Source organism: Arabidopsis thaliana, chromosome 5 (genome assembly GCF_000001735.4).
Source record: "Arabidopsis thaliana chromosome 5, partial sequence".
NCBI lineage: Eukaryota > Viridiplantae > Streptophyta > Magnoliopsida > Brassicales > Brassicaceae > Arabidopsis > Arabidopsis thaliana.
The window spans coordinates 5,839,145-5,863,121 of record NC_003076.8 but is presented as its reverse complement, the minus strand read 5'-3'; the positions used below and the strand labels follow the sequence as shown (position 1 = coordinate 5,863,121).

Sequence of the window (23,977 nt, the reverse complement as noted above, 5' to 3'; positions counted from 1 at the left end):
CATTAACACATCTACTAAAACTTCCAAATTTGGTTTTGTAGACAATAGTGTCAGTGTAATAGGTTCTGTTCTTGTGGACATGATTTAAAAGACAATAATATTTTGGGTTCTTTTGGTAATCGAGTTTCAGAAAAGCAAAACTAGTTTTGAGTATATATAATGGCTATTTACGTTAAGTGTGTATTGTACAAGTCATCTCCCACTTCAACAAACATAATCCAAAAACCATTTGTTTTTTCTGTCAAGCAATAAACGTTTCAAGTAATACCATAGTTAAAATAAAATCTTGTATCTAAAAACGTCACTGATCCAAATGGTTAAATAATGGGTTAGTATCTCTACAACGTTATCAAGACGAAGAGAACAAAACAACAAAATTGCCACACAACAACTGCATAATATAAAAGTTGGAAACATGAATGTTTTTCGAGTCTTCATTGGTCAAGCAATAACTATTAAATAAGACTGTTCATATTAGATAAAAATGGAAAATGAATGGACATGCTCTTCGTGGAAAGAGACGTGGAAATTTTCCATGAGTTTCTTTTGTCTTCTTTCTTACTTTTTCTATTATTTCTTTTCCAATTCTCAGATTTTTCTAATAATATTGTGGAAAAAACAAACACATCCATTGAATAAAGACAACAAAAGATTGTATTAAGACATTGTGTGACTAATAATGTCTTCTAACCCCAAATGAAACCTTCTTCCTTAAGGTTCTTCTCTTCTTCTTTATATATCTCTTTCACCTCTCACTTTCACTCTCTCCATCTACATATAACACAGTGAGAAAACAGAGCAAAAACAGAGAGATATTACGATGTTTTTCTCTAAGGATCTTCCTTCACCTACTTCGGTTTTCACAGCTTACGCATCAATGGCGGGTTACATGATGATGATAAGATCAATGGCTCACGAGCTAATCCCAGCTCCCCTCCAAGATTTCATCTACAGGACTCTCCGGTCTCTCTTCTTCCGTTCTTCTTCCTCCACTTTGACGCTAACCATCGATGACGACAACATGGGTATGAACAACGAGATCTACCGAGCTGCTCAGACTTATCTCTCCACCAAGATCAGTCCTGATGCAGTCAGGCTCAGAATAAGTAAAGGCCATAAGGATAAACATGTCAACTTGTATCTCAGCGACGGAGAAATCGTCAACGATGTGTACGAAGATGTGCAGCTAGTATGGAGGTTTGTTACTGACGGTGGAGACAAGAAAGGAGGCGGCGGAGGAGTAGGAGGAAGAGGAGGAGGAGGAGGAAGAAGAGGTGGTATGGACGATGACGGTAAAAGCGAGTACTTCGAGCTGAGTTTCGACAAGAAACATAAAGATTTGATATTGAACTCTTATGTGCCTTACATCGAGAGTAAAGCTAAAGAGATAAGAGACGAGAGAAGAATCTTGATGCTGCATTCTCTCAACAGTCTTAGATGGGAATCAGTTATTCTTGAACACCCTTCGACCTTTGAGACAATGGCTATGGAAGATGATCTCAAACGTGACGTCATCGAGGATCTTGATCGGTTCATAAGAAGGAAAGAGTTTTACAAGAGAGTAGGGAAAGCTTGGAAGAGGGGTTACTTGTTGTACGGTCCACCGGGTACGGGGAAGTCTAGTCTTGTTGCAGCCATGGCTAATTACCTCAAGTTTGATGTTTATGATCTTCAGCTTGCGAGTGTGATGCGTGACTCTGATCTAAGGAGGCTCTTACTAGCTACACGTAACCGGTCGATTCTTGTCATAGAAGATATCGATTGTGCAGTGGATTTACCCAACAGAATTGAGCAGCCTGTTGAAGGCAAGAACCGTGGCGAGTCTCAGGTTAGATTTCTACTATGATTGGTTTTGGTTTAGGATTGGCCAATTGAACCAAATTTACCAAATCGAACCAAACCAAAATCCGTATCAACCAAATTTTAATTTAGTGTAACAAGACTGACTCTGATTAGTATAGAGAATTTTAGTATATTTAAAATTGTATTTTTTTTTGTTTTCTATGAAAATGTGTGTTTAGGGACCATTGACGTTATCGGGGCTGCTGAATTTCATAGACGGACTATGGTCAAGCTGTGGAGACGAGCGGATTATAATATTCACAACAAACCATAAAGATAGGCTTGACCCGGCATTGCTTAGACCAGGACGTATGGATATGCACATTTACATGGGACATTGCTCTTTTCAAGGATTCAAGACTTTAGCTTCTAACTACTTGGGTTTGAGTGATGCTGCGATGCCACACCGTCTATTTCCGGAGATTGAGCGTTTGATTGACGGGGAAGTAATGACGCCGGCACAAGTAGCAGAGGAGCTGATGAAGAGTGAGGATGCTGACGTGGCGCTAGAGGGTTTGGTGAATGTTTTAGAGAAAATGAGGCTAAAATCTAAGGAATCGAATCCGGTGATGATGAAGCAGAAAGAGAGTAGACTGGAGATGGAGGAGATGAGACTAAAGAGTGATACTGAGGGTTCTCCGAGGAAGAACAGCAAAAGATTTAAGAAGCTTGTATTGTTTTGGACATAATCCATTAATTAGTTCAAATAAGATTATGAGGAAGCAAACAAAAATAGACGTATAAGAGGCTAATTACAACTCTTTAAGTGTTTTTTAAAAGAAATTTCTTGTATGTTTATTTTCTAGGGTTGTGAACCATTGTAAGACCCATTAAGAGATATGGAACTTTATTTTTCCTTAAAGTAAGAAACTATATATTGAGATAGTCTTTGGAGGTACATTACCAACTACCAAGTATGTTATACTCTACCTATATAAAGGAAGAACCAAAGAAAAAATAAAGCATATAGAGTGGAGAGTCTCTTGCCTTGTTACAGAGACTTTTGAGAAGAGTAAAATCTTTAAGTGTTGATATCTTCTTTTATTTATGTGGTAATGAATATCCCAAACTGCGTAATAGCTTGATACGTACTTTGCGTTATTAGCCTAATGGGCTGGCCTTTGTGGCCCAAATGATGAAAAAGATGAATAAAGAGAGAGAATTATCTCCCAATACAAATCTCTATATAATAAACCCAATTTACCAAAAGAGAAACCAAACCCTAAAAGTCGAAAACAATGGTGTTCTCTAAAGATCTCCCTTCTCCTGCAACAATGTTCTCTACCTATGCGTCACTAGCGGGATACATCATGATGATCAAACCAATGATTCACACGATAATTCCACGACCGATACAGAACTTCGTTTTCTCTTACATCAAGTCTTTCGTCGGCTCTCGTTCATCGACTCTCACGCTTGTGATCAATGACATGATCAACGGGACTGATAGGAACGGGATTTCCAAGAAAAAACGAGCTCTTTTTGTCAGCTCAAGCTTATCTCTCAAGCAAGATAAGCCCCGATGCATCGAAGCTAAGGATGACTAGAGACCCTAACAATAAGAACGTCAACTTACACCTCAGCCAAGGAGAGGTTGTCTCCGATGTCTATAAAGGCATTGAGCTCAAGTGGCGGTATTTAGAAGGCAGAAACAAGAAAACCACGGTTGTAGGTGAAGAGACAGAGGAAGCGATCGTCAATTGGCAATGCTTCGAGCTAAGCTTCGACAAGAAACACAAAGACTTGGTGGTGAAATCCTATATAGCTTACGTGGAGAGGAAAGCAAAGGTGATCAAGGAAGAGAGGAGAATCATCAAGATGCACTCCTACTCTAGCTATACACTTAGGTGGCAATCTGTCAAATTCGAGCACCCTTCGACATTCCACACAATGGCTATGACGCCTAAACTCAAGAGTTCTGTTATGGAAGATCTTGATCGGTTCATCAAAAGAAAAGATTACTACAAGAGAGTTGGAAAAGCTTGGAAGAGGAGTTACTTTTTGTACGGGCCACCAGGGACCGGGAAGTCTAGTCTAGTGGCAGCTATGGCTAACTACCTCAAGTTTGATATCTATGATCTCCAGCTCGCAAACGTTCAGGGAGACGCCCAACTACGAAGCTTGCTTCTCGCCACTAATAACAGCTCGATTCTTCTTGTAGAAGATATAGATTGTTCCGTGGATTTGCCTACAAGGTTGCAACCTGCAACCACGACCCTTGGTGCTCCCAAGGTTTGGTCTTCACAATGGTTTAATGTTATCTAATTTGTTTTGTGTACATGGATCCTAAACAAGTTTTGTATGAATAGGGATCAACACCATTGACATTATCAGGACTTTTAAACTGCATTGATGGGTTATGGTCTAGTTGCGGAGATGAACGCATAGTAATATTCACGACTAATAACAAGGAGGTGCTCGATCCCGCATTGCTCAGACCAGGCTGTATGGATATGCACATTTACTTGGGACATTGCAGTTTTGAGGGATTTAAAATATTGGCATCTAACTACTTAGGCATGCCTCACGACAGTGATGACCCTCACCGTCTCTACCCGGACATCAAACGTTTGATTGATGGATAAGTGTTGACTCCGGCTCAAGTCGCCGAGGAACTAATGAAAAATGAAGATGCTGATATGGCGCTTGAGGGTTTGGTTAAGGTTCTCAAAAGAAAGAGGTCAGAGTCGGAGAATTGTGATGATGAATCTAAGAAGATGAAGATAAGAGAATATCCAACACTGAGGAGACATGAACAATCTATGTTTTCACTTGAGAATCTTACAAATGGGGGTTTCGATAAGATTTGGTACTTCACATCGTTTTTCTAGTTTTAGTTTTTGAGTTCTAGCTTTGGTTTTACTTCACATGTTTTTTCTACTTCATATTTAAGGTTATGTTTCAATTTGTATTTTTTCAATTACACTACTATAATAAATAATATTTTTTTTGGTAATTAAATAATATATTTTAAATAGTCAGAGATTTACAACTGCAAATAGATATATACCAGAATATAATTTAATTATAGAGATTTTACCGTATATAAAAAGGAAATATTATTTCTTTTATCGCAAGGGAAAATAAACTACTTAACCAGAAAAAGAAAAGAATTTGAAATAAAAGGACAACTATATAAATAAAATAAATTTTAACTAAAAGCCCTGATAATTACCGAAAAAAAGAAGAAGTAAAAGCCCTGATCCGACGCAACAACATTGAAAAAGAGACACCAAACCCTAATCTCAATACGTTTAATTGTCTACATAAATAAAATTTAGTTTAACCTAAAGCCTCAGACGCAACAGCTTTGAAAAGGAGCGACCAAACCTAATCTCAAAAACGATGGTGTTCTCTAGAGATATCCCTTCTCCTGCATCTATGTTCTCTACTTACGCATCAATGATGGGATACGTCATGATAATCAAGCCAATGATTAACACAATTATTCCACGTCCAGTTCAAAACTTCGTTTTCTCTTATCTCAAGTCCTTCGCTGGCTCTCGTTCATCGACTCTCACGCTTACCATCGATCAAATGTCCTCGATGTATATTCCCGACGAGCTTTACGCAGCTGCTCAGGCTTATCTCTCCACCAAGATAAGTCCAAATTCTGTCAGGCTAATTATGGCTAGAGACCCTGCGGAGAAGAAAGTCAAGTTATACCTTAGCGATGGAGAGGTTGTCTCCGATGTCTACAATGGCATTAAGCTCAAGTGGAGGTTTCTTGCTAGAAACAAGAATAATACTATGGTTGAAGAGTATGGACAAAGCTATCAGGGAAACATTCAACGAGAATCTTTGGAGCTGAGCTTCGACAAGAAACACAGAGACTTGGTCGTGAACTCCTATATACCCTACGTGGAGAGCAAGGCAAAGGAAGTCAACAACAAGCGTAGAATCCTAAAAATGCATTGCTACTCGCACATGGCTCAAACATGGCAATCCGTGAACTTCAAGCACCCTTCAACATTCGACACGATGGCTATGAACGACGATCTCAAGCGTTCTATGATTGAAGATCTTGATCGGTTCGTCGGAAGAAAAGATTTCTACAAAAGAGTTGGGAAAGCTTGGAAGAGGGGTTACTTGTTGTACGGTCCACCAGGGACTGGGAAGTCTAGTCTAGTGGCAGCTATGGCTAACTACCTCAAGTTTGATATCTATGATCTCCAGCTCGCAAGCGTTCAGGGAGACGCCCATCTACGAAGCTTGCTTCTTGCCACTAATAACAGCTCGATTCTTCTTATAGAAGATATAGACTGCTCCGTGGATTTGCCTACAAGGTTGCAACCTCCAACCGAAACGAGCCAACCGCTAGGTGCTGTCCAGGTTTGGTCTCCACGATGGATTTAGTTTTGAGTTTTATATCATTATTTTTCGTACAAACAATACATGAGCCGATCTTAAACATTTTTTTATGTGAATAGGTATCAAAACCATTGACGTTATCAGGACTTTTAAATTGCATTGATGGGTTATGGTCAAGTTGTGGAAACGAACGTATTATAATATTTACGACTAACAACAAGGAGAAGCTGGATCCGGCATTGCTCAGACCAGGCCGTATGGATATGCACATTTACATGGGACATTGTAGTTTTCAGGGATTTAAGACATTGGCGTCTAACTATTTAGGCCTGTCTGACGAAAATGATGATACTCACCCTCTCTGTCCGGATATAAAGCATTTGATTGATGGACACGTGTTGACTCCGGCTCAAGTCGCTGAGGAACTAATGAAGGATGAAGATGCTGATGCGGCGCTTGAGGGTTTGGTTAAGGTTCTCAAGAGGAAGAGGTTAGAGCCAAAGAAGTGTGATGATGAATCTAAGATGAAGAAACTGAAAGAGGGAGAGGAGGCAATAGCTGACGCTGAATTAGCAGTGTTGACTCCGGCTCAAGTTGAGGACAAGGAGGAACTAGTTGCTAGCGAATATGCTAATGTGATGCCCGAATGGCTCCCGAGATCGAGGTTGGTGATGGTTCTGCCAGGGTTCCATAGAGCAAGAGGAATAAGAAGAGGTCTGGGGGACGAAATGTAGGAAGATGATGAAGGAAATTGAAGAGGTAAAGGAAGATAATCACTCGACATTGAGGAGACCTGATGAAGATTTGTTTTACACATGAAAATTTTGAATAATCTAATTTTATTAAATGGCGACAAGACAAAGTTAGTATGACATAACTTTCTTAAGTTTTTAGTAAACAACAAATCGATGTTTGTGGAAAATCAGCACAACTTTCTAAAACTTGCTTCAAGTACATTAGTCACAAGTCTTTGTCAACTTCATCAATTTTATTTGATATTAAATTCTTCCTCACCAAGCCTTCGAGGTCCGGGTAGAGACAGGTGTGGGGCATCATTGTCATGAAAGAGGCCTAAGTAGGTATACGCCAACATTATGAATAATCCATCAAAACAGCAATGTCCCATGTGAATATATATGGAGATCCATACATCAAGGTCTAAGGAGAGAATCATCTATATCATCCTTGTTATTTGTGATGAAGATTATGATCCTTTCTTCACCACAAGATGATCATATACCATCAATACAGTTTAGAACTCCAGCCAGAGATAATCTCGTCTCCTGATATCATTAATCGCTACAATAGTGGAATACTACAAATAAGTAAAAATAAGAGGGAGCCATTCAAAGATATAATAGATTACTTCAGTTCCTCCATGTCTGTTCTGTCTATGTCTTCAATCACCAAGACAGAACCGTTGATAGTGAGCAATAGTTTTTCAAGGCATGATCATAACCAAACTTGTCTTTCCTGTCGGTCCGTAAAATAAACTTATTTTAATTTAATATTTTATTGAAAAATTTATTAAAATATCCCATTTAAAAATAAAAAGTGGATAAAAAAATACCGTAAATCTGGTGGATGACACACATGTAATAACTTCGCATTTAAAAGAATGTTATTTACTAATTTTTCTCAAATTGTTTTTCCCCAATTGCGCAAACACATCATTTTTCTCCGAGACTTTAATCTTCTATTCTCTCTCTCGAAATCGAAGAAACTAAAGATGAAGATTCCTCCTCCAAAGAAAATGTTCAAATCATGCACCAAAGTAATTGCCTACGTCACGACGATGAAAACAATCTTGATTGTGGTAGTGCAACTATTCATAAATTGTATTCACTTTCTTCTGGTCTCACTTTTGGAAAACCTTTTTTCGTCATAGCGTTCTCTCATCATAAGGGATTAATACCGTATTGTATCTAATTTATGTAAATATATGATCATATCATTATTATTATCATAAATTAATTTATATAAATATATATACATATATATAATTGATATAATATTATAATATATGATTTTAGAGAAATAGGACTGAAAGATATTCATTTGTCTCTATCAAAAGATGATATTGTTAAATGATGAATTATAAGGGATTAAATCGAACAAACCAATAAATTGGCAAAATTCGATAAAATAATAAAACAAGAAATTTTCAGAACTTTAATGTAAATATATGATCCTATTATTATTATTATTATTATTATTGTTATTATTATTATTATTATTATTATTATTATCATAAATTAATATATATATATATATATGATATAATATAATAATATATGATTTTAGAGTTTTAAAATAATAAACTCATTAGAGGTCGTCTCTAACTCTAAGTTTTATTGTATAAAAATTTGATATGTTGTATTTTAATACTATCGTATTTTATTTAATTTTTTTTTTTACAATTGCCAAAACTTTTTAATTATCATTTTAAAGTTTAGATAGTTAGTAGTACCTTTTTAAAAACAAAACCTCAAAAGTGATAATTTAAAGAATATTTTTTAGTTATGTACTTCTTTCCATTATATATTATCATAAAGAAAACTTTTAATTCTTTCAAGGAAATCTTAATTTTATTAAACTTATGTTCTCAAACATTTTATGATATATGTGTTGAATCCACAAAAAAATTGTAATTATAATTACAGCATTATTTTGACACGCATGTGATCTTATCAATTATAAAATAAGATATTAATGACATTGGTATTGAAAAATCCAAATTTAATTAATAACATATGTAAATTAGATAGGGGTTGTCAACTACTAAGGACAGAAAATGGAACTTCGTTTTCTTTGTGAAGATAATCCATATATCATATATGACTTCATATTTACATTACCACAAATATTATTGAAGATAAATGATTAGCTACTCCCCACACATGTATTAACAACAACCTCTTCTACTTTGAGTGTTTTTGGTACATTTGGTGCGTTTCAAATCATCAGCGATGTTTTCTCTTAGAAATCTTCCTTCGCTTGCACCGTTTGTCTCAGCCTACGCATCATTGACGGGATACGTCATGATGATCAAACCATTTCTTGAGATGACAATTCCACCTCCGTTACAAAACTACATGATCTCTTATCTCAATTCTTTCTTGCACTCTACTCCATCGACTCTCACGCTCATCATCGATGACCATATCAAGAATGGGATGTATAACGAGCTCTACGGGGCTGCTCAGGTTTATATTTCTACCAAGGTCAACCACAACGCGGAAAGGCTAAGGATCTCTAGAGACCGCAGTGAGAAAAACGTCAATATACACTTCAGCGTAGGAGAGGTTGTCTCGGATATCTACCAAGGCATTGAGGTCAAGTGGCGGTTTTGTGTTGACAGCAATAAGAGCAATATGGTTCATTATTTTGGGGAACATTTTAAGCTAAACCCCGATCGGGAGTGCGTTGAGCTTAGCTTTGAAAAGAAACACACAGAGTTGGTCTTGAATTCTTATATACCTTACGTGGAGAGCAAGGCAAAGGTGATCAACAACGAGAGGAAAATCCTCAAGATGTACTCCTACTGTTGTATGTATCTAAAATGGCAATCCGTGAACCTCGAGCACCCGTCAACATTTGACACCATGGCTATGAACGAAGAGCTAAAGCGGTCTGTGATGGGAGATCTTGACCGGTTCATCAGAAGGAAAGATTTTTACAAAAGAGTTGGGAAACCTTGGAAAAGGGGTTACTTGCTGTATGGACCACCTGGGACTGGGAAGACTAGCCTAGTTGCAGCCATTGCTAACTACCTCAAGTTTGATATCTATGATCTCCAGCTTGCAAGCGTGAGGGAGGACGCTGATCTAAGGAGATTACTTCTCGGTACTACCAACAGCTCCATTCTTTTAGTAGAAGATATAGATTGCGCCGTGGATTTGCATACAAGGTTGCAACCTAAGACTCAAGATGATACTAAGGTTTGGTCTTTATTTTCATTAAAAACTAGTATTAATTTATAAATCATCATGAAATGCTTGCAACCAATACTTGGATCCTATGTGAATAGGGATCATCAATGTTGACATTGTCAGGGCTCTTAACTTGCATAGATGGGTTATGGTCGAGCTGTGGAGATGAACGCATTGTAATCTTCACCACAACCCACAAGGAGAGGCTCGATCCGGCATTGCTTAGGCCAGGACGTATGGATATGCATATTCACATGGGACATTGTTGTTTTGATGTATTCAAGACTTTGGCATCTAACTACTTGGGCTTGTCTCACGATGACCCTCACCATCTTTACCCGGAAATCGAGCGTTTGATAAAAGGAGAAGTGTTGACTCCAGCTCAAGTTGCAGAGGAGCTAATGAAAAATGAGGATCCTGATGTGGCGCTCGAGGGTTTGGTTAAGGTTCTCAAAAGGAAGAGGTTAGAGTTGGAGAAGTATGATGGAGAAACTGGAAGAGGAGGATTGAGGAAACCGGAATTGCAATTCTTTTTATGAGTTAACATTGTGGCGTCCTGTTTGTTTATTTATCATCAGAATATTCACTTTAGATTTTAAGCTTGAAATGCAATTTAGATGGATGTTCTCCGGAGATTAATCAAATCTCTAAATTTAAATGCAACTTCAGAAAATCGTGAGTTTGGATTTATGTAAAAAAATGACAAACACATATCTATTTATAGGTAAATTTATGTATTCATATTTAAATACCTTGTAAGTTGTAAGGATGGTAGCTAGAAATCGACTATACAACGGCATTATCATTGTTTTGTCCTCTCTAAAAATATCGTTAAAATGTATGGTTTAATATATTTTAAAGGAAATACAGTAAAAATGAATTATGATTAAAGATAAATAGGATTAATTACCAGGATGTTTAAGAGTGTAGTAATCCCACATAGGATCCATCATCCATGTATTTTATAGTCATTGCTTAGAGTATCATTACCGGTTAAGAGTGGAAATATAATATTATTATTTTTGTATATTTAAATTATATAATAAATTTTTAAATTTTTATTTAAAACTGAACCAATAGAAAGTCGTGTCTACAAATTTTATAAAAGGTGTCTGGGAAGTTTTCTTTTATAAAAGGTCTTTCGTCTTCTTCTAAGTGATAATGTGCTCTTAACTCTTAAGTTAAAGATAAAGATCTAAGTGGAAGACAAAATCCGGTGTATGAAGACTAGATGGTATATTTTTAGAAACGGTTCGTCAATGTGAATTTTTTTTAGAGTTTTTAAAGGATCCGGAGTGAAAGATATTCATTTATCTCTCTCAAAATAGATGATGTTGTTAATGATATGATTTACAAAAATAAATAGTAGCAACTTCACTGATATAAAATTTGAAGCAAAACATAAAGATTTTTTTTTAGATATTTACTTGCCTTACGTAGAGAACACATCGGCTGAGATATAAGGAAGCTTATGCTTAATGTAGGCAATGGTTCTGTGTTGGTGGTCGAAGACATTGACAGATATGTACAACTAGACCTAGGGTAATCTTTGAATGACTCTTCATCTTTTTCTTATTTGCTTTCTTGAATTCCACTAATGCACCGTTTTAGTGGTGAAATCTGGATAATGGATTATCTCCGGAGAACATGTTCAAAACATGTATCGTAGAAATCGTTTAAATCATAACGATCAAATCAATCATGTTTGCGGCAGTTCCACCTCCACTTCATAAAAATATCGCATCTTTCTTCCAATCTTGTTTTGGCAAACTTGATTCGTAGAAATTTTTTTTTGCGGAAGACAAAATCATGGCTTGATTGTTTACTTTGGAGAAAAAGTTCGTAATCGTGGGAATAAAATCAGAATCTCTAGAGAACCTAGGAGATAAAGACATCCATTTGTCTTTTTCAAAAGGCTATGTTGTTCATGATCAGTTATATCCATTGTCATTTTTATTTTTATTTTTATTTTTTGGTAGAAGAGGGGAATATCCATTGTCATTTTTGATGTGGGACATTTTAACATACATATTTTAATTATGAGTGATTCTAATATTGGTGAAAACTGATAGAATTTGGATTTTCTTTTTTTAATTGTTGTTTTGGGTCTTAAAAGTTTATCTTAATTAAATTTAAGAAGAGTTGAAAGTTAATTATAAATCATTCAATCGAATCGTGATTTGATGGATTATAGAAAATATCACATATATAAATAAATACAATAGAAGCCTACCAAACAACCTGATTGGGCCATAAGACCAACACGAAGAGAAGTCCAAAGACCAAACCAAGTTGAAATTAGGTCAAGAATTCTTTTAAACATTTTTTTTTTTGAATAAAATGTACAATTTATCGAAAAAAGCATTTGTACATCACGTGCAACTGTTTGTTTAGACATTGCTAAAGGAAAAACAAATCAACCATTCTTTGAATCATTTTGCTGATTCCTTTTCATGACGAGTTAAATTATCGTTGTAGTCGATGTATATAGAGTGCGTATCCATTAACCATCTTGCCATTCTAAATTGTCTATCAATGACTTTATCGCCCTTTGTGTTTATTTTATGTGCAGAAGTCCTGGCAAATAGCTTCAAGGTGGCTGAAAGAGAAAATAGAATAACAGGAGTTCAAGTAGCTGCAACAGCTCCAAGAGTCTCGCACCTTTTGTTTGCCGATGATACACTGTTTTTTTGCAAGGCTGAGAAACAAGAAGTTGATGTGATCAATCAGATTCTTCAGGAATATAGTAGAGTTTCTGGCCAAAAGGTGAGCTTCTCGAAATCAAGCATTGTTTTCGGCCACAAAGTTGAAACAGAGACTAGGAATTTGATCAAAGAGATCACTGGAATCACTAAAGAAGGCGGCACAGGGTTATATCTCGGTCTCCCAGAAGCTTTCATTGGATCTAAGATTGAAACCTTAAGATTTTTGGAAGAGAAAGTTGCGGAAAAAATCAACTCTTGGAGTTCCAAATTCCTGTCTCAAGGTGGTAAAGAAGTGATGATCAAAGCAGTAGCTATGGCACTCCCAACCTACACTATGTCTTGTTTCCTTTTGCCAAAGACTCTTTGTACAAAGCTTGTCTCTCTCTTTTCCAACTTTTGGTGGAAAAATCAAGCGACTGGAAAAGGAATCCATTGGAAAGCATGGGACAAGCTTACTGAACCTAAGGCAGAAGGGGGCTTAGGATTTCGAGATGTTGAAGGTTTTAACTTAGCAATGCTAGGTAAACAATTGTGGAGAATGGCAAATAAACCAGAATCCCTAATGGCTAGAATCTTCGAAGCAAGATATTTTCCATCAAAGTCCCCCCTCGAAGCATCTCTTGGTTCCCGACCCTCCTTTGCATGGAGGAGTATTTATGAGGCGAAGATGCTTATGCAAGAAGGAATGAGGAAGGAGTTTGGGGATGGTCATACTCTGAGAATTGCCTTTGATCCGTGGTTACCAAGTAAGCCTCCACGACCACCACGAGTGCAGCCTGGTCTCAATCCTTATACCTTACATATCTCCATGATAAAGGACTTTGACTCGGATGAATGGAACTGGACCGCAGTAAAATCCATCTTCGTACAAGAGGATATCCATCTCATAGGCCAAGTTCGACCGAGTTTTCGACCGGGGAAGACAAGATTCTCTTGGATTTATAACCATAATGGTGATTATTCCGTGAAGTCTGGATATTGTGTGTGGCAGAAATGCTTCAAGAAGAAAATTTCGGAAGAAGTGTTAAATCCAAACCTTCATTCCATTTTCCAGGCTTTATGGAAAGCTAATACCTCTCCAAAAATCAAGAACTTTCTTTGGCGTGGTTTATCTAATTGTTTAGCTGTCGGCTCCAATATGACTAAGAAGAGATTAACCAAGGCTGGAGAATGCCCAAGATGTGGTTCTCATGATGAGACTGTCAACCATGTTCTCTTTCACTGTTCGTTTGCTAGGCTGGTGGGCGCTCTCTCCTCTCTCCTTTATGTTTTATCCTCAGCCATCAGAGTCCATCTACACGAACTTTGCTAACGGGCTAGTTAAAGAAAACGACCAAGAGGAAGAAGTTCATAAGAGAAAGGAGATCTGGCCTTGGTTAATATGGAGACTATGGAAAGCTAGGAACAATGTCTGTTTTAACAACCAACATGAGGATGCCCAGCAGGTTTTGGAAAGAGCTATAATGGATCAGAAGGAATGGGTAGACAAGCCTGTCATTTCACCCAAATCTCCTCAGCAAAGCCCAACCCCTGTAACTTGGCAACCTCCTTCACCTGGAACATACAAATGCAACGTTGATGCAGCATGGAAGGCTGAGAGTGATAGATGTGGTGTTGGTTGGATATTGAGAGATGCAACTGGAGCAGCGAAATGGGTTGGTTCTAAAGCATACCCCTCACTGGTTTCTAGTCTCGAAGCAGAAGCAACGGCCCTAACTTGGGCAATGCGTTGTCTTGACAATCTTGGCGTTACCGAGGTAGTGTTTGAAACTGATTCACAGGTTTTGGTGAAGGCGTTAAATGAACCGGAGATGTGGCCGCGTTTAAGCAGCTATATTGATGACATTCACGGCACAACCCGACGGTTCCTCAAACCTTCATTTCGGTTCCAACGAAGAGAAGCAAACCGGTGTGCAGATTTATTGGCATCGAAAGCTTTTTCTTCTTTTCCTATTTATCATGCTGTGTTAGATTGTAGTCCTTCTATTTGGTTAGTCCCAAATATTAACCGTGAGAAACCTCGGTTATGTTCCTAAGTATTTGAAATAATATTAGTATGTTCGAAGAAAAAAAAAAATTTGTCTATCAATGACCGTGCAAAGTATCACGTCACATTTACTTTATCCACACTGCACCAATTTTTTATATCAAAAAATGAAATTATGTACAAGAAATCTATTTAAATAAAACTCATAATTCATAAATCAATCAATCCACCAATTGCCTCATTAAGACTTAAAAGATACCTCTGGTGGTAAATAAAAGATGCATTGTGAAGGTTATCATTAACTCCCAAACTCGCTCAATAGCGATCCACGAAGCATTAACACCACAAAACTACACTGCAACGTTTGGGCCTACATGTGCTAAAGATCTTCCCTCAAAACGAAAGCGTTTAAAACTTCAAATTCTCGTATACTCTAAATTAAGTCTTAACCATCACCAATGCTACAAGTCGTAAGCAACAGAAATGGTGAGAAAATAGCTAATTCAAATATGTGGTTTCAGAGTATACAATAACAAGATGTAACAATCTTCTACATCAAATCTTGCGAATTGAAAAAAAAAAAAAAAAAAAAATCTTGCAAATCGTACCAAGACTTTGTTTACTCTTCAACATTCATATCTTAGTTTGTCAAAAACTGACTAATAAGTTTTCATGTTTTGGGCACTTGCCACTATACCTTTTGTTTCTTTTCGGAAGTAGCCCACAAACTTACAAGGTTTGCAGCAAAGACCTCTCTCCTACTCATTATGACCGTACTATGATCAGTCCCAGCGATAACCTCGACTTCAACCGCAGGGAACTTTCCTTTCATGTTCGATAGACAATCAATAGGAACAACAACATCTTTATCCCCTTGCATCACATTGATTTTAACACCGGATTTTATCAAAGTTTCAAGGTGTTTATCCGTGAATTTCGCTCCTCCGCATATTACATTGTGCATGCTATGCCATCCTGATTGATGTGTGTGCTTTGTAAAATCCATTATCGCTGTCGGTAGTTTCCTGAACATAGAAGAAACCAGTGTTTTTTTATATATATATCAGAGTGTTAACTAAAACTTGGTATCCGTTGGTTTTTACAAAAATATATGTATGAAACAGAGAGATCTTTGTTAAAAAATACAAAAAACTTGTTATATTAATTTGACACACAATGACACAAAGAAACATTTTGCCATCTTTAATTTAATAGTTTTTCAATAAACGCTATTATACATACCTTCTCCAAGTTACAATTTTGATGATCCTCTCCCATGTACGGTGGTGCCTACAAAAGACCAAGCAAACGCCACGGCCAATGTGTTCATACCAACACATCATCGCCGTGAAAAACGAAGCTGGTGGCCAAAGTTTCTTCTTAGCGACCACATCAAGAGCAGCACAACTTGCTCCTCCTTTTGAATCAGCAAAATACGGCTATAAAACCAAAATGATAAAACAAAATCATTGCAGAACAAACCTTGTTTAAATTTGTGTGTTTAAAAAAATTGTTTTTAAGAGAAAACTCACGGGAGCTACTAATGCGACAGACTTGACGCTGTCGGAGAATTTTGCAGCTAAGGCTATTCCAATGATGCATCCCATGGAGTGTGCGACAACATGGAATGAAGTCAAATTATTTGGTAAAATAACCGATTTTTCGATCATTTCGACATGTTCTTTCAACGAATACTGACTGGCTCTTGGTTTCGGGCTGTCTCCAAATCCAAGAAGATCGATAGCAAAGAATCTGTAGTTAGTTCCCTCGGTGGTCTCTGGTAGATATTTGAACACTGTGTTGGTCCAAAACGATGAAGATGCCAAAAATCCGTGTACGAAAATAACGTTCTCTACCGGTTTGTTGCTTATCGACAAATCTGATTAAAATGAAAATAAAATAAATGAGATGTTAAAACAGAACATAACTTAACTAATTAACTTATATTACTAATTACCTGATATTGAAGGTTGCTTGACGATTACGTTAAGTTTATCAGTGTTGATCCAAGAAACACAAGTCTTGCAACCACAATCAGACCACCGGTTTGCAACCTCATGAGAGACTTTGTTCATTGTATGAGGAAAAAGAAATTTTCTCAGGAAAGTAACGATACCTATTTTCTTGGTTATCTCAGGGAGTTTATTCGCAAACCGGAGAAAACCGGCCTGTCGGAAAACGTTTCTCCTCCGATAGAGAGTCTCCGAAAGGAACTCGTATTCTGCAAAATGTGTTTTCTCTCGAGGGTTATTACAATGACAAGACTCTGATTTTTCTTCCATAACTTCGTCGAGGAATCTGAAAACGATACAAAGAAAATAGTCGAGGAGGTCAAAAAGAAAGAAGACCGCCCAACTTGGAGCTCCGTTAATAACTGATGTACATTTTTCTGAGAAACTCGAAGTAATCATCACAGCGATCTTTAGAGAGAGCTAGGGATAAATAGATAAAGAAAAGAAGGGACTCTCTGTTGAGAAAGAAATCTCTTAAGACAGGTTTTTATAAACTCTTAATTACATGCATAACTATGTTATTGATTTTACATGGAGTTAATTTCTACATTATGATTAAAAGATCGTGCTTACAACATGCGATAATTTAAACTGTAAACTCTAATTATATATCTATTTACGTACTTTTTTATCTATTGTACAACTGCTTTCTAATCTGAGATTTTAAAAATTATACTCAGATGATCTAGTTTTTTTTGTTTTTTTTAATTACATGGAGATTGGAGACTGAATTAGTTGATTAATTTATTCACCAGTGTTTTTCTCTAGCCAATCAGAAAATAATATACCAACGATGTTGATTCGTGTTTATTAGAGAAAAACTAGGATTTAATGTAATAATTATAAACAAAAATTATATATCGGTATCAGTTTACGAGGGAGGAATAGGGTTTAGATTTTACAATTAAACGAGGCTAAATATTGGTCTGATTTTATAAAAAAAGAATTTGAATTTAGATTTTAGGTTAAATGAGGTTATATATAGGTTTGGGTTTAGAAATAACGGTTATGGATATTTTATACTCCATTTATATCAAAAAGAATAGTTTTTGAGGTTTTATTCTTTTATCAAAAATATTGATTTTCTTTTACAATAAATAATTAATATTAGAAAAAGATAATTGGAGGAAAAAGCAACTTGAGATTATATTTTAAAAAACTTAAGTAAAAATATAATTAATTAAAGGAATCATTTATTATTTTCTTAGTCGTTGTGTAAAACTCAGAAAATTATTCTTTCTTATAGGAGTAATTAAACGAGGTTATATGTGAGTTTGAGTTTATAAAAGAAGTTTAAAGTGTATAATTAAACAAGATTTATGTCGGTTTTGGTTTATAAATAATAGTTAAAGTTTAAATTTATAATTAAATGTAGTTAAATGATTGTTTGGGTTTTATAAAAAGTGATTAGGGATTTTATTTTACAATAAAAATGTTTAATTTTAATTTTTATTAGATGAGAGATTTTGATCACTGGCGGATGCCTAACGTATATTTTTTTAACACAGGCACTATATTATAAATAATTTAATCAAAAATATAATATTAACATAAAAGTAATTCTTATAAGAAACAAAATCCTACAAAATTATTCTACGTTTTTCCCAATTTTGGACAAATGAAAAACAGGAATTGATTTAATTTATTTAGAGAAGTTTTTGCATCAAAAGTTTTAGTATAAATTAAGTACAGATTATAGATACAATTACCTACTGTGGACATTTTGATAATTTAGGAATTAGGACTCATAATAAGCCAAAAAAATTAACAATGGAAACAAATTAAGAAAAGAAAAACAGAGATCAGTTTGCGTTGATTTGTTTAATATTTTGGAGGCCGTAAGGGTTGGGGGTAAATAGGTTTTAAGGCGTATATTTTCGTTTAATACAAACTTTTGGTCAAAGTATTGTTTTTATTTTTAGTACTAGGACACTTTTTTATTTTCCATATTGGCTTTGGCTTAATGTATTTGAAAATATTAAATTATATGAAAAAAGAGTGTGGGGCGCGTGTCCTAGTAACTCTGATCTTGTAGTATCCGCCCCCGATCATAATTCTTTTAAAATATTATCTTAATTAATCGTATTTAAATTGGTTGATAGTGTTTATAAAAATTTATGAGATTTGTATCCAGTTTAAATTTCTGAATTGGTCAACAATCTAATTTCAATCGAAGCCATCTCAGCGTTATCGCGTCTCATTGTTAACAGAGTTATACTTGCCCATTTTTGGATATTTTTACAAAGTGAAAATTCATCCGAAAATGTTGACAATTGAAAATGTTAGACTGTTTTATTTTCTAAGGAATGCATAAATTTGTTAACTTATCGTCGCATTATGTGTATGATTGATACCACAGTAGAACTCGTTCGTTTGAATATTTTTTTAAGTTTGTGTAATCTTTCTTTGTAAGCGAAGAGTTTTGGACGAATAATTTGAGACAAACTTGACTACGAGAAAACTAGCTGAGGGTAGGATTTGAACCCAAAACTTGGTCATAATCCTTTTTGAGTTCCCAAAATTCACTGATAGTGTTAAGCGGAATCGTTCATTCAAAATATATACTATATGTAGGCTATTTGGGAATATCTTATACACTTTTTTGTAAGAAAATTAGACATATTTATCTATTGTTTTTAAAAAAAAATTGTAAAAAAACGAGATCTAAGTTTATTGTCAAGTTAAACAAATAGAGAATTACGGGACGATAAAAAGAAGGAAACTAAATGATTAGAGACTTTATTTTTATTTTTCTCAATCGACGTGATGACCAATTTGATACAGACTCATAATCTATATGATATACCCAGGTGGAAGACCCATGCGTTGCATGCGTTAGAATTAATATAATAAAATACAACCTGTTGTTTAGCTGTTTCTAATTAATATTGAAATATGTTTAGCTGTTGAAAACATATAGAGGTTACCTTTTATTTTTCTCTAACTTATTCATCTCATCTAGTTTATCCAACTCTTTTTTATTATTCAGCTTATCTTTATTCAACTTATCAGTACTCATTTTATTCAGCTAGTTCAATTTGTTAATCACCATTGGAAACTTTTTAGGTGTTTATTTTTAGAAAATACTCTTCATTAAATCTCAAAAGTTCATAAAGTTTTTGGTGTAAACTACTAATTGGAGATTCGATCTAATGTTTTATAAAGTATTTTATATGGTTTAATAAGATTTTAGAAGGTATTTAAAAATGTTTTACAAGGTATTGTTTTACAAGGTATTTATAAGTTATTTTTATACTGTATTTATAAAATATTTATAAGTTTTTACACACATATAAAAGTAGTTTGTATACTTTAATAAAGTTACACACATATTTGAATAAACCTCATATTCTTAGGAGTACTTTTAATAAACAATTAGAAATATAATATTTTTGAAAAGTGGTATTCGAAAAGATGCTTTTGAAATTCTTCCTTTATTTAGCTTCCAATTCTAAACATTTGAACTAAACTATTTGATATTCAATTTTAAAAGCTTATATGGATTGTCACCTCCAAACATATGCTAGATATTTACTTGAGAATTTTTGATAAACATCTACTTACAAAATTTTAACTAAAATAATATATTGAGAAATTGGAAAATGAAAAAGTAAAATGGTCGAAGAAGAATATCTTTTATGATATGTTAGCCTCAACAACGGGTGATATTTAATAATTAGTTTAAAACTTTAGTCACTTTGTAGTTAATACTTCTGATTTAGGATTAAGGTCCGTTGCACCCACTACTTCTGACAAAACTAAGTGTGCGGACTTAGAAAATAGATTAAACATGGATGGTCTCCTATCTCTTTGTTGTCAACCCAAACCGGCAAACCCTGATATTCTCTTATTACTTTTCATCTATAACATATTGAGTACTAGTACTTGACCAAAACAAACATTTAACTATATAGTACATCTCTTTGGGCTTAAGGAAACCCTTTTGTAAATAAAGCCTAAGCCCAAATTGTAGAACTAGTTATAGTCAATAACACAAAATTGCTTCTAAAAATTTCCCAAATCTCAAGTCTTATTATGTTATTTTCAACAACGATATGCATGAGATCATGATACAATTTGAATCTGCAATAACAAAACTGATACAAATTGGTAAAAACATATTTTATTGTCGAAAATGTTTGAAACATTCAGATCCAAAAGAAAGGCAAGGCGAAATTGATACAACTACAAATCATTCAAATATTCTTATGTCAGAACAACAGTTCCTGGATAAATTTGCTCCCACTTGAAGAAAAGTGTAGTCATCGCTAGAGAAGATGAAGAGATTCGTGATGAAGTGGACTTGGAAAAAGAGTTGAACCATAAGAGTGGAAGACAACTTACAAAGAGTTTGGAGACATCATACCAGGAATCAGTTAGATCATTGGCATAGAACATCGAACAGCCTTCTCGAGTATTAATTTACAGAGATTTTATTGTATTATATAAAATATTCACAAAACTGTAGAAGTTTCAAGAAAATCTAAATCCGACGGTTGAAAAACTCCCTACGTAATCTCTGTTGAACAACAACGGTCCGATCAACATAGTAAAAACGAAAAGTAAATCCAACGGTTAAAAAAACGAAACAAAACAAAAGATCCGACGAGGAAGAGTAGAACCGTTTGCCCTCTCTCTCTCTATCTTCCTTATCTCTCTCCGCCACTCTCCTTCTCTTTCTCCGAACTCTTCGATGGCCGGTCTACTCAAAACGCCGTCTTTACATCTCACACCAACTCTTCTTCATGCTCCTTCTGTACCCTTTAAGCCCTTTTGCGTATCTTTCGCCGGAGGAAGAAACGTTAGCGTCTCACTCTCTCGCCGAGCTTCTCTCCGGTCTGTCTCTAGCGGCTATCCTCTCCGCTTACTAAACCTCGTACCCTTTGCTTCGGGAGAAGCTGAGACGACGGAGACGGAGGTGGAATCGAACGAACCCGAAGTTCAGGTTTTTCGATTTCGGCTCACTTCTGTTCAACTTTCTTGGGGGTTATTTCATTGTTAGTTCGGTGATTAGGGTTTCGAATTTGGGATATGGTAATTTAGAATTGCTTGTTGTTTGCTTAAATTTTTAAGCTTTATTGATTATATTACCCTCTGAAGGAACGTTCACATGAATTAGAGCAATGAATAGGATTGTATTCAGTCTATTCAGGAGTCAAATGGTGAATGCTAATGTTTCTTAGGATATACCAAATCCGATGAATGACAGATTTCATATTCTTGTGGTATGGTGTGTTCCCAAAATGAAGGAGTTTCACTAGTAGTTTAAGACCATGGTGTGTATGTACTATCCAAATCGAATTTTGATTTCGTGATTCTTGTATGGGGGCCACAGAATGTTCTGAAGCTTTTTTGGTGTTAATCTGATTGTTTAGGAGGTCATTAAAAAATTGTGTCGTTAGTGTGTGTTCTGTCTCAGCTTTTATCAGGAATAGATAGGAAACGTCTATGTAAACTGGATTGCTCTTTTTCTGATTTTTTGTTTCACTTCTGAAATCATGGAGCAGGAGACGGATGGTGCTGTTGATGTCGAGAATGAAAATGCCAGTGCTGAGGAGGGTGAAGCTGAGGAAGAAGAAGCAGCTGTTATCACAGCGTTGCTGAAATCCTATAAAGAAGCTTTAGCAGACAACAACGAGGGGAAGATTGCTGAGATAGAAGCATCTTTAAAGTCCATAGAAGATGAAAAATTTCTGCTTGCGGATAAAGTAGCGTCTTTATCCAATGAGTTATCGGTGGAGAGGGATCGGCTTATAAGAATCAGTGCAGATTTCGACAACTTCAGGAAGAGGACTGAGAGGGAAAGGCTAAACCTTGTTTCAAATGCTCAAGGAGAGGTTGTAGAGAATCTTTTGGCTGTTTTGGATAATTTCGAGAGAGCTAAATCCCAAATTAAGGTGGAGACTGAGGGAGAAGAGAAAGTCACTAATAGCTATCAGAGCATATACAAACAGTTTGTAGAAATTCTGGGATCACTTGGTGTTATCCATGTGGAGACAGTCGGCAAGCAGTTTGATCCAATGGTTAGTTACTATGATATCTTTTCTTCTTTCCGGAGATCGACAACTGTATTTTTGTTGCTCAGCTTGCTGGTGGTTTTAATTTTTAACTATGGACGTGATCTTTAAAATCAAAGTTGTTTTGGAAGTTAGGATAATTCGTTGCTATAGGGCTGCCGGAATAATCTTGAGCAGAACGTAGATATGGTTGTTACTTTGAAAGTTAGCTACATCAGATGGATGGAACAAATTATGCTGAATGATACTTTTGTGATGCAAATGATCAATAAATCTTTGAGGTTTAGGATCACTTATCTCAGTTAGATGCCTTTTGGTTATCGCAAAGCTTGAAATACATAACCACTTATGCGTCTAGTCCTAAGCATGAATCTGCTAAAGTTTTGGAGACTTTAGATGTAAGATGTGGTTGTTACTTTTGCAAGTTGGGTTTAAATGACAATGAGTTGGTAGATATCCTTTTGTTTGTTGGTCTTTTCAAGTCCCTAACAGCTGACATCTCTTTTTTATCCTTTTGCTTTTCTCGTTGTTGTGTGAAAAAAGCTACATGAGGCAATAATGAGAGAAGACTCTGCGGAATACGAAGAGGGTATAGTACTAGAAGAATACAGGAAAGGTTTCTTGCTAGGTGAAAGGCTTTTACGTCCTTCAATGGTGAAAGTATCAGCTGGACCTGGACCAGAAAAGCCCCTTGAAGCTGAAGGAGAAGAAGCCACAGCACAAGGAAGCGCAGAAGAAGAATCATCTTCATCTTGAAATTGAAGATGATCAAGACTCAGCAGTTTTGTGTGCGTGTGTGTGAGAGAGATACAGAGATAAAAGAGGGAGAGGTCTGTTTTACCATTATTGTTGTTATTGTTATTGATACGTTATATCATTTCTACAGAGTCTAGAAGTAATATAGATCGACATTTTTAATGAATTCTTAAGTATTCAATCCGAAAGGGAATGCCATAATTGATTTTTTTTCATCTCTCTATACACAGCTAGAAAATTCGGAAGATTCAGAGAAAATGTTGATAATTGGAAGTTTGGAACAAACAGAAAGTCAATACAGTAAATTGTATTTGAGTACTATGGCCTACGAGTCCAAATTATTGTCCAAGTTTTCTTCTTTTGGTTAGGGTTCTTTGGGTACTTAAATATCTTAAAGAGGAGTTGTCCATTTTGT

At 35.6% G+C, this 23,977-nt stretch overlaps 6 protein-coding genes and 1 pseudogene across 10 annotated transcripts; 6 read left to right on the top strand and 1 right to left on the bottom strand.

Annotated features, from left to right (window-relative positions):
* Window positions 1–646: 646 nt before the first annotated feature.
* Window positions 647–2,772, top strand: AT5G17760 (P-loop containing nucleoside triphosphate hydrolases superfamily protein). Of its 2 annotated transcripts, NM_180510.2 has the most exons (2): window positions 647–1,828; window positions 2,022–2,772. In NM_180510.2, exons 1-2 carry the CDS (start codon window positions 821–823, stop codon window positions 2,529–2,531), a joined length of 1,518 nt encoding a protein of 505 aa, NP_850841.1. In that variant the 5' UTR covers window positions 647–820; the 3' UTR covers window positions 2,532–2,772. The 2 variants fall into 2 exon arrangements, with proteins under 2 accessions (NP_850841.1, NP_568357.1); NM_121782.3 differs by having other exon boundaries at window positions 660–2,727.
* A 308-nt stretch (window positions 2,773–3,080) lies between these two features.
* On the top strand, window positions 3,081–4,427 carry AT5G17750 (P-loop containing nucleoside triphosphate hydrolases superfamily protein; the record flags this gene model as incomplete). The annotated part of the gene is made up of 3 exons (NM_121781.1): window positions 3,081–3,240; window positions 3,332–4,074; window positions 4,152–4,427. The coding sequence occupies 3 exons, from the start codon at window positions 3,081–3,083 to the stop codon at window positions 4,425–4,427; spliced, it is 1,179 nt and encodes a 392-aa protein (NP_197277.1).
* A 760-nt stretch (window positions 4,428–5,187) lies between these two features.
* AT5G17740 (P-loop containing nucleoside triphosphate hydrolases superfamily protein) lies at window positions 5,188–6,887 on the top strand (the record flags this gene model as incomplete). The annotated part of the gene is made up of 2 exons (NM_121780.1): window positions 5,188–6,174; window positions 6,273–6,887. The coding sequence occupies 2 exons, from the start codon at window positions 5,188–5,190 to the stop codon at window positions 6,885–6,887; spliced, it is 1,602 nt and encodes a 533-aa protein (NP_197276.1).
* A 2,235-nt stretch (window positions 6,888–9,122) lies between these two features.
* On the top strand, window positions 9,123–10,624 carry AT5G17730 (P-loop containing nucleoside triphosphate hydrolases superfamily protein; the record flags this gene model as incomplete). Its single annotated transcript, NM_121779.1, has 2 exons — window positions 9,123–10,094; window positions 10,184–10,624. The coding sequence occupies 2 exons, from the start codon at window positions 9,123–9,125 to the stop codon at window positions 10,622–10,624; spliced, it is 1,413 nt and encodes a 470-aa protein (NP_197275.1).
* A 1,996-nt stretch (window positions 10,625–12,620) lies between these two features.
* AT5G17725 lies at window positions 12,621–14,826 on the top strand (annotated as a pseudogene; the record flags this gene model as incomplete). The annotated part of the gene is made up of 1 exon: window positions 12,621–14,826.
* A 642-nt stretch (window positions 14,827–15,468) lies between these two features.
* Window positions 15,469–17,188, bottom strand: AT5G17720 (alpha/beta-Hydrolases superfamily protein; the record flags this gene model as incomplete). Its single annotated transcript, NM_121778.1, has 4 exons — window positions 15,469–15,802; window positions 16,020–16,216; window positions 16,310–16,656; window positions 16,735–17,188. 4 exons carry the CDS (start codon window positions 17,186–17,188, stop codon window positions 15,469–15,471), a joined length of 1,332 nt encoding a protein of 443 aa, NP_197274.1.
* A 4,075-nt stretch (window positions 17,189–21,263) lies between these two features.
* Window positions 21,264–23,959, top strand: EMB1241 (Co-chaperone GrpE family protein). Of its 3 annotated transcripts, NM_001343522.1 has the most exons (4): window positions 21,432–21,728; window positions 22,297–22,812; window positions 23,350–23,636; window positions 23,793–23,959. In NM_001343522.1, the coding sequence occupies exons 1-3, from the start codon at window positions 21,483–21,485 to the stop codon at window positions 23,560–23,562; spliced, it is 975 nt and encodes a 324-aa protein (NP_001318588.1). In that variant the 5' UTR covers window positions 21,432–21,482; the 3' UTR covers window positions 23,563–23,636; window positions 23,793–23,959. The 3 variants fall into 3 exon arrangements, with proteins under 3 accessions (NP_850840.1, NP_568356.1, NP_001318588.1); NM_180509.4 differs by lacking the exon at window positions 23,793–23,959 and having other exon boundaries at window positions 21,264–21,734; window positions 23,350–23,783; NM_121777.3 differs by lacking the exon at window positions 23,793–23,959 and having other exon boundaries at window positions 21,377–21,728; window positions 23,350–23,779.
* The last annotated feature ends 18 nt before the right edge of the window (window positions 23,960–23,977 follow it).

Coding starts and splice junctions, on each gene's coding strand:
- AT5G17760 (NM_180510.2), top strand. CDS start 821: ATGTTTTTCTCTAAGGATCTTCCTTCACCTACTTCGGTTTTCACAGCT. Junction 1,829..2,021: donor AGAACCGTGGCGAGTCTCAG/GTTAGATTTCTA, acceptor ATGTGTGTTTAG/GGACCATTGACGTTATCGGG.
- EMB1241 (NM_180509.4), top strand. CDS start 21,483: ATGGCCGGTCTACTCAAAACGCCGTCTTTACATCTCACACCAACTCTT. Junction 21,735..22,296: donor CGAACGAACCCGAAGTTCAG/GTTTTTCGATTT, acceptor ATCATGGAGCAG/GAGACGGATGGTGCTGTTGA. Junction 22,813..23,349: donor GCAAGCAGTTTGATCCAATG/GTTAGTTACTAT, acceptor GTGTGAAAAAAG/CTACATGAGGCAATAATGAG.